Source organism: Penaeus japonicus, unplaced genomic scaffold (assembly GCF_977035675.1).
Source record: "Penaeus japonicus unplaced genomic scaffold, GWHDUDI00000001_assembly GWHDUDI00000005, whole genome shotgun sequence".
Taxonomy (NCBI): domain Eukaryota; kingdom Metazoa; phylum Arthropoda; class Malacostraca; order Decapoda; family Penaeidae; genus Penaeus; species Penaeus japonicus.
Window position 1 is genome coordinate 20,179,949 of NW_028234407.1, and position 10,000 is coordinate 20,189,948.

Genomic DNA, 10,000 nt, shown 5'->3' on the forward strand with positions numbered 1-10,000 from the left:
GGCTCTAAATGGTCTAAAGACTTGGGTATTTCAAGCAGTGAGCCTAACGCCTCGGGCTATTCACCCACTGTGGCCGCGTCCAACCACTACACTCCCAATCACCTGGTACACCAGCCATATGGAAAGTCATGACAAAATATCTCATTAATGAAATATATGACTGATGACATGATATCAGTCACATGGTGGTAGCACTTTCCACTGGGGATGCAATGTCACATCATGGCTTTTTGTATGGCTGGCACACACGGTGATCGTGCCCATAGCAGATGGCCACAGATTCAATGGGCAAATAGCCTGAGGTGTTAGGTCTATGCATTTCATAATAAGACTAAGCACCTTTCCTGCTCCTAATTGGCTATTCAACTGATGCAACAGTGTTATATTAACCCATTGGTTAAAAAATATTTGTGCAGTAGGATGGCTCGTTTACATTGTCTGGCACGATGCCATCTGCATCTATGATCAACTCTGCCTTTGCAGTAAATCCTGCCATCTGCTGCTAATGGGTTAATGGCTAGTATGTGATGCTATGGTGGCACATCAGTTTTTTGTCACCAGGCGTGTTTTTATACATGTACTGCTCACATGGTTTTGTTTAATTATTCAGTTTTTCATATATACAGCTCCAAAGCTTAGTCACCAAAGGGTCGAGTAATAACCTTACCTGATCTCCCCTTTTTGCCTCATTCCTTGAATTTTTGGGAATTATCATCTTCAATATCATCATCATTATTATTATCATTACTATTAATGTTATTATCATCATTAACATTATCATTATCATAATCATTATTATTATTATCATCATTATTATTATCATGATCATAATCATTATCATCATTATCATCCTTATCATCATTATCATGATCATTATCATTATTGTTATTATCTATTATCAATATTATTATTCTCTTTATTACTATTACCATTATTTTTATTATCATTACTATCATTATCACTGTTATCATCATTATCACTACCATTACCACTTCCACAACCACTATCACCATCATTATCACTTTCATTATTTTTATTATCCTCATTATCAATAAAAATGATAGTAACAAAATTAATAATAATAATAATAATGATAATAATAATGATGATTTTGATATCAACAATATCAATAATAATAATAATAATAATAATAATAATAATAATAATAATAATAATGATAATGATAATGATAATGATAATGATAATGATAATGATAATGATAATGATAATGATAATGATAATGATAATGATAATGATAATGATAATGATAATAATAATAATAATAATAATAATAATAATAATAATAATAATAACAATCATCATCATCACCATCATACTGTCATAATCATAATCATAATCATAATCATAATCATAATCATCATTATTATAATGATAATCAAAATAATCATAATTATAATAATCAGAATAATCACATTAATCATAATAATCAGTATCATAATCATAATAATCATTATCATAATCATAATAATCATTATCATAATCATAATAATCATTATCAGGATCATAATAATCATTATCATAATCATAATAATAATAAAAATCATAATCATTATCATAATCAGAATAATAATAATAAAAGTAATAGAAATATTTTTCCCAATATTCAAGGAAAGGGTTAAACTGTTAAGGTCTGCCTAGTAATCGAGTTGTGGAGCCATCTATGTGTAAAAATAGAATCAAAACAAGTCCATGGTGGTGGACAATTACTTTTTTCCGTCATCAGTGATGGTGGAACCATGCATTCACACTTCAGATGATTTCAATACTGAGAACCAGTTTTTAATGTTAAAAAATCAGAGCATAGTAAACTTTACCTCCTTATGCACATAAGAACATATAAAGATAAGTGCTTCACTAGCCCCCAGAGCTGGAAAATGTCAAAACTGCAGCAACCAGCTATCAAAGGTACAAAATTCTACTTGGGAAAATATGCAGGCACAATATTGAGTGACCAGGGAACTGCACATGCACAGAGAACATATATTTCCTTTGGTGTCAAAAGAAGAAAAAGCATTGCAAGTCTGCTCAAACCAGTTTCTAATTCCTCATTGTGATAGTTTCCATGACTGGCAAAAGAAAGTAAAAAATAGACCATTTCTGCCTTTTTTTAAAGCAGAGGATATTACATTAATGGGTCATTATTGAGAATGACAGCAAAATCATAATAATAATACATATAGTGCTTCTATTTGCGAATTTCATATGAACATACTGTGTATATATAACCCTCTTTTCAGGTTATATAGTATGATGGATTGTCAAAATACACTGATTTCAGAGGTTATTTTTGTTATAACTTTAGTATATGTTATTGCTTTTGTTGCAGAACTTTGTCTTTGTCTGGGATTAATTCTCCCCCCCCTCCCCTCTTTGTTTCTGAACCACCCAATTATTGCTGTTCAGTAAATGCTATGAAAAATGAGGTTTTAGGTTAACTTTGAAAGCCTGTAGCTTAACCCATTCGCGTCAGTTGACTTGTTATCACGTTCAGTGGTTTTTGGGTCAGACACCTGAGACAAGATATTTAGTCAAGGCCTGCGCACTGGGTGAGCGGGTGTACATGGCTCGTTCATAGCTAGTGCGCCCGATAATCCCGAGGCGTTAGGCTTATGCATTTGAATACCCCGGCATTCTGACCATTTAGACCCAAAATAGCCTCGGCGTGAATGGGTTAAAAACTAGCATCATCAGAGCCATAAAACTAAATGTCTATATAATGTGCAAAACACAGAGCAGTCTCCATTATCATAGTACACATAGGTGATATCCGGATTCAGACCACCCTTGCCATGATGTATATAGATGTCATCCATTGCCACCAAGTCAAAATTTAGCAACTTTCAAGTTGCAGGCACATTAAAAAAAAAAAAAAAAATTAAAGAAATATAAGTACTGTACATTTTCCTTCAAGATCCTCATTTTTTTCTTAATAGTCCAATATTGTACATGGTCCTTATGAGACATGCATATCATCACAACAGAACAAAAAGCTTATTATCAGCCAGAGCATGTATCCAGCATAGAACTAACGATTTAACTTTACAGCCCACACCTTACTCTCTGTCTTAACACTACTCACTTGTGTCTTCTCTCTCCCACTCTTCCACTGTGGCTGAAATAAATATCTTTGTGAAGAGGAGCATTTACTGATATACAAGTAGAAAAAATAAGCATACTACTGAAGTCTGATTGATATATTTCCAAATTTACAGATAAGAAAAAAATATAAGAAAAAATATTTTTAAAAAATCAAAACAAGGCTTACTCTTGCTGCCAGTATAACAAAACACATAAAGAAGAAATAGACATGCAAAAGGCACAGGCATTCTTCTCTTCTTTTAAGAAGACTTCTGTGGGTTCCATGTTACAGTTCTATAAATCCTCCACATATTTTAATAAGAAAAATATATGGTTGGCAACAGAAAAAGTATGTGAAATGAATCTAAACACTGGTAAAAAATATAGGACATCTACCAACTCATATTTCTGTGTACAATTTCAAAGAATACTTAGTATTTTTATTTCCTATCATATATTTCTTGTAGATAGGTAAAATGTGTTTCTAATATAATTTCTCTTGACTGACCATGCAGTACCCATAATTCCTGTATCCCATTTATAAATATTCCTAAAAACCTGATAGGAAATGATGTACATAAATGGCAGTACACATATTCCAGTGTAAGCTTTTTGAAAAGGGTCATATGAATTAGGGTGACAAAATTCTTATATGCTAAAGACAAATGTAAACTTCAACACCTAACCATCAAAGGCACATCTTGAGGGGGAATGCCACCTGTATCATTTTAAGTGCTTTACAACTCTTAATGTAGTTCTTATAATTTTCTAAACTTCCATCAAAATAATCTCCACCACTTTGTAAAGGAAATTAGCCAGATCTATCCTAACCTGTCCTACTGCAATATTAACTCACTATCAATGGTAATATAGGACCATATCACAAACTTTTTCATAAATAAGTTTTGTAATGCATTTCTTTCTGCAAAAAGGAAAATAAGTTATAAATAAAAACAAATACATAGAAGCATGAACTTTATAACAGATAAGACTATAAAAACAAAAAACAAATCAAATTCTACTGCTTACATCACTACAGTGATATCAGACTTTTACAAATTTTCCTATTAATTTTCTGAATAAACAATTCAAATCAGAACAAACCATCTGACAGAACATGATAAAGCTCCCCATAGTGCTCTCTTTATCTAAGACATTCATAAAGCATATACCATAACCGCACTGGATCAAACAATATCTCTTCAAGGGACGAGGAAACATACTATCCATATCATATCCTGCAGATTCTGTGCAGAATATTCGACAGCATACCTACAATCTCTTTGGCTGTGGAAAATACTCCCTATTTACATGCTCCTAATATCAGTCTTTTGTCTTTGGTGTTCTTGGGACTACTTCTACCACCATTTCTTCACTACTACATCCAATAATCTGTCTCCTGAAAGTCATCCTGTCTAGCTGTCCTACTATCCACTATCCCATTAGAGTAATAATATTTTGATCAATTCAAGTGTCTGTATATTGCACATCAATAATTAACATGTATATAATTAACCAATAGTATGTAATCCTTAATAAATTAAAAATTAAATTAAACATACCTTTTAGTTTTTCTATCAGTTCATCAGCTTCAGCATTTGCAGTCACTGCTGTAGAGGCTGAACCATGAGATGCCACAGATACATTATCTGCCATAGAATTATTATCTGTCATGGAAGCACTCTCAGCTGTTGACACACTCTCTACTCCAGAAGAGTTATCACCGGCTGAGACATTATCAGCATCATCTTGGCTCTTGATTTGCCGCTCATCCCGCTGGCTGCCAGACGAGTGATTGTCATTTGAGGTTTGGCTTTGTGCATCTGTACTGCCTATGTCCCCTGCTACAACACCCTCCTGGAGAATCTTTACCTGTGAGAACAATGGCACGTGAATGCAAACAAAATAAAACAATGGCTTCACCATTTAAGTTACGATTTATCTACAACATTGAACTCCAAGAGAATCTTGAAAAGATTACAAATCCCACACTGCATCATTATGGTGATTACACTGAACAATTTGAATAGCATACTATACAAAGCAGACATAAAATAAAAGTATAATAAATTCTCAAAACTGCAAAATACAATCGTGGAAAAGCAAAATCTAGTTGTGAATCAAACAATGTCTAAGCTCCTAAAAACGGCAAAGAAAATCATAAAAAGCTTTATTTACTTTAGTTTTCACAAATCTACTGTGATATCTAGCCAAATGTACTTTCTGAAAGATCAATTATTTCTGAAATGGACACCCCAAAAAAATCAGGTCATTAGATTAAACTTAACAGTACCAATAATCATTATATCCAAAAGTACACACACAAAAAGGCAACAAAACATCATACATCAGATCTCAAAGCAAGACAAGAAAAGACTAGTTCACTACATTCCACAAAACCTATGGACTACAAGCTCCTACAAGACACACCTTGGTCAGGAGTGCGGCTATCTTGAGTTCCCGCTCCTCAAGGTCCGCGTTTAGCTCTTCTTCCAGGTGGGCTTTGGCCTGTTGCTGAAGGATGCACTGTTCCCGTAGTCCACTCACCTACAAACAGCCACAGTGAACCCTTAGACCCCCCTATTTCTCTCCTTCCCCCATTTTATCCCTCTTCCTCTCCATAAATCATAGAATTACCTGCCTTACCTGGCTCACAAGGAAGATTAACCTCTCAGTGGCATCACAACAGACATGCATCCCAAATCTAAATCACTGTCATATCTACCAAAAGGTCAAGTTGTAAATAGTAGAATCAATACATGTTAGTAATCTGAAACAAAACACCCTTTTGCCAAGTACCTTACATGTTATTAGTAAACTTTCTTACAAAAAAAATCAATATGTATTCAACATTTCCCTGATTTAATTCAAACTGTACAGCTGCAGGAAAATATATAGCTTAATCATTCCTAAATTTTCAAGTTTCCCTACAACCAGTGAAACAAGACTTCTAAACCTCAACAACAAAATACATCAGAAAGAACCTGGTGCATAGTACCTGAGCACAGAAAAAAATCATACAACAATAACCCATCCACATAATTTACTGTACTGCATTTCTGGTGAAAACTTTCACAGAAAGCTTCAATAAAAAAATATTATTCCACTCTTGAGTTGCTGAATAAAAAATGTGGGAAAATAGAGAGAGTGAGAGAAGACAATGCTGAGAAAGATACAAAGTTAAAAAGGTGGTAATATTATCCACATTAACAAGACTGAATCTTACATTCCAAGTAATTTTGTAACTCTTGCATATGGTAAATCTTTTACTATGAATATCAATGACTTCTCCCATCTATCCAGAGAATATAGAATGGGAGTATATCAAAATATTATGAGCAAGTCCTATATATTTGTTAAGAATTTTCTAAGTTCTTTACAGCTTTCATTAAAATATAACAATCAGCACCTTTCTAATTTACATAAAACAGAAACCTATTATCTCCAAGTACTTATCAAAGGAAGATAACAAAGGAAGATTTAGCTGCCATATATCAAGGCAAAAACAACCTCGAGACAAAACACAACCACTCTGGATTTATTACATTAAGCTTTTCATTTTTTTTTTTTTTTTTAATACATTTAATATAAAAGATTTATGAGTACAGACATGGAATTTCATCTAACACTTCATTAAACTTGTACTTCTCTTTCCAGTGTTTTAATGTGTCAACATGCAGAATTATGTATCCAAAATAATTTGTATACCATAAAAACCACAGCTTTCTACTGTGAAAATACACACACATTACTAATATATGTCAACAGAATTGGAGTAGAGTTCACACCACTGTTTAAAAATACCAGTACTTCATAGGATGGCTCAGGAATAAATTTCAAATACCTAAATGCTCTCAAGTTTGACACTTCAGTCATTAAATTACTTTTTTTGAGAGTTCTTAAGTACCTTCTAAAACAGATTTCTGTTGGCCATTTAGTCCAAGCACCTTATCACATAGCCACAATTCTGTAAACAGTATTAACCCATTCACGCCAGGTGACGTGGTATCACACGGGAATATTTTACTCCTACTGGAAGACATCCTATAATATCATGATCTCTCCCTCTAAACACAAGTTTTACATCATTATGTATGTGTATATTCATTTAGGTTGCAAAGACACATTTTTTTTACTTGTGAGAATAATGAAAACAAACACAAAAATCTCCTCTTATCACCCCGTTGAATTGGGCAGGTGAAAATCCCTCTGATAGGTGCAATGCAGCATCACGCCCAGAGAGATCTCACACTTGGAGGCTGTGGGCACTTTTTATCTTGCCAGCTGGTGCAGCATTAGGCAAATATAAGCCCAGGTGTGAATGGGTTAACAAACCTGACATTCTGATATTGATATAGAAATTGATACTAACATCATTCACCTGTAAATTTTATAACTGATAACTATCTGGTGAAAAATAGATACATCTCTGGAAGGACACTTTTGAGGTGATATGAGATATATCATAAAATTCACTTCCTAATCACATTGGTGGACTTGTTAAATTCTGACTCCTATGTGTTGCATCAACAATTTGACAAAGATCTAAGAAAGCACATCCTTAAAAAGTGATTTACAGGTAGGTAGCTCATGCATATGGAGCTTTGGTTAATTCTATGTCTAATTCATGCTGACTGATGAGGGTATTTATTACCAATTGCTATCACATATAAAGACGGTGAGTTATCATCAATTACTTAATGGTAGGACCTGTTACAGGAAGATGGTATAACACACATAGTGATTATAAAGTTGCAATAACTGGTATATGAAGTATGATAGTGGAAGCTGCTCTGCCTACAGATGGAAGTAGAAATGTGCAGAAAATTGAACACTATTTGTTTTAAAGGAGTCATACCTTTAATTACTTATCCTTAGCAATTTGCTTATTCTCCTGCTTATATGATTCCATTCCAATTCCTACTAATTTAATCTATCAAACTCAGTGCTTACATCAAACCTGACTAGGTTATCCTCAAGCCCATCTTAGACCCACCTTATGCTCTACCTCTTCCTTTACTAACTTCTTGTTCCTTGGTGATCTGAGACCTGGTTACATTACGCACAGTATCTACTTTATACATTACAGGCCATGCAAGGGTTTCCAATATATATACCAATCATGCACATCTAATTCCCATGTACAATACCATAGGTTCCACCTAACCCCATATTATTCTGTAAATACAAATACTGTTAAGAAAACTGCAAGGCACTGTTGAACATATCCAGTAAACACCCTTTAACTAACTTGGCACATTATCTGAATATTTAAGGCAACCTGGTAAAGCCACAGTTTGTCTTGCATTTAGCATTAAACCACAGCAATACCTTTACTACAGTTCACATAACAGAAAAGCTATTTGACACTTGTAACTTCTGTTCACAGAGAAAGCTTTAAAACAGCAAAACCAGACAAATCCTATATACAACTTAATATTCACACAAGACAAGTAGTGAGTGCAATACCAAGCAGCCAGTGCTAACAGGTAAATGATGCCCCCTACACTTGAGTCATTGCAAAGATACATACCTTGGTCTGAAGAGCCATAATCTTATGGTCTTTTTCCTCTAGGTCACTCCTTAGTTCTTGCTCAAGGTGAGCCTTAGCTTGTTGTTCTAGTGTACACTGTTCTCTTAGTTCACTCACCTAAACAAACCATAAACTTGGTTAGTCACACAAAGTTACAATAAAACACTAGACTCTCGATTTTTGCCTGTGATTAGGTAACTAAACTACATATATGTTTGTCAAATTCAAATCATAGCATTACTCTTGCCAGTTAGTTGTAGATTTCACATTCCTGTACCTATGCATTTACACATTCTGTAGCTAAATATTGACACTGAAAATATCAATCTTTTACATATAAATGACAATTACATGTATGCTACTGAGAAATAAGAAACAATACAGTACAGACAGTGGCATTCCAAAATCAAAAGTGAATGGCACATACCTCTAGGCTATGCATAAACTTCCATTCCATTCTCATCACAAACATAAATGTTCAACTACAATTAGGAATAAGCATACACATGGCCATTTGCATTATCACTTGAACTTTTCCAAGCATACCTAACTCTTCCTCACATACAAATGCACACACACTGCTCCCTACATTCATTCTCATATAGAAATACTCACAAACTACTACCTATACTCTGAAATATATTACTTTTATGCTCAAACTTGCATACAAACACACATACTTCCAATGCTCTTCTTCATTAACAACTACAGATTCTCCATGCTATCCTCACATACAGACTTGCACACAACCTGATTCCTATGGTCTTCCTCATACAAACACAGATACTTCCTATTCTCTTCTTCACTTACAAAATCAAAGAGTCTATCCTCACAAACAAACACACTGATTCCTATGTTCTTCCTGACATAAAACTCACACACACATACACACAACTACCATTTCTATGGAGTCTTTAAAATCTCATAATACTGTCTGAAGAAAGCTCCAATGCAGGTAATACAAAAAGTAAATAAAAACAACTATAAGTCTATTCTGTTAATGGTACTCTGGGTATGGATAATCAAAATTTTTTAAATGCATGCAAAATTTAATCCATTTTCTAACTTACTTTTCGCAGAGCTTTATCCTGAGTTTTTGTTAATATGTCTCTCAGTTTATCCGACTCTTTCTCCTTCTCTTTGTAGGCTCGAGCCAAATCAGAGTACCTACGAAAGAAAATTATTTCATGAGCTTTAGTATCAACTAGAATCTCCAACACAGGATATCATCACAATATCATTAACCCCTTAATGACATATGACATGACATTCACATCACATCTTGGCTGGTCTTCCCTCCCAGTGACATGAAAACTATCTCTTGGCTTTTGTCTACATACGAATAGCCCCTGGCATTAGGCCAGTGCA

At 34.0% G+C, this 10,000-nt stretch overlaps 1 protein-coding gene across 48 annotated transcripts in view; it reads right to left on the reverse strand.

Moving 5' to 3' along the window:
• The window catches only part of LOC122248957 (uncharacterized), a 104,509-nt gene that overhangs the window by 60,579 nt on the left and 33,930 nt on the right, over nucleotides 1-10,000 (reverse strand). For 27 of the 48 annotated variants that reach the window (XM_086537128.1, XM_086537115.1, XM_086537113.1 and 24 more), the window contains 5 exons: nucleotides 9,703-9,799; nucleotides 8,633-8,749; nucleotides 5,530-5,646; nucleotides 4,662-4,971; nucleotides 3,101-3,133 (listed from right to left, as the gene is read on the reverse strand). In XM_086537128.1, coding sequence (XP_086393254.1) covers nucleotides 3,101-3,133; nucleotides 4,662-4,971; nucleotides 5,530-5,646; nucleotides 8,633-8,749; nucleotides 9,703-9,799 — 674 coding nt within the window. The remainder of the gene's footprint in view (nucleotides 1-3,100; nucleotides 3,134-4,661; nucleotides 4,972-5,529; nucleotides 5,647-8,632; nucleotides 8,750-9,702; nucleotides 9,800-10,000) is intronic. The other 21 variants (XM_086537114.1, XM_086537109.1, XM_086537136.1 and 18 more) reach the window with 5 other exon arrangements.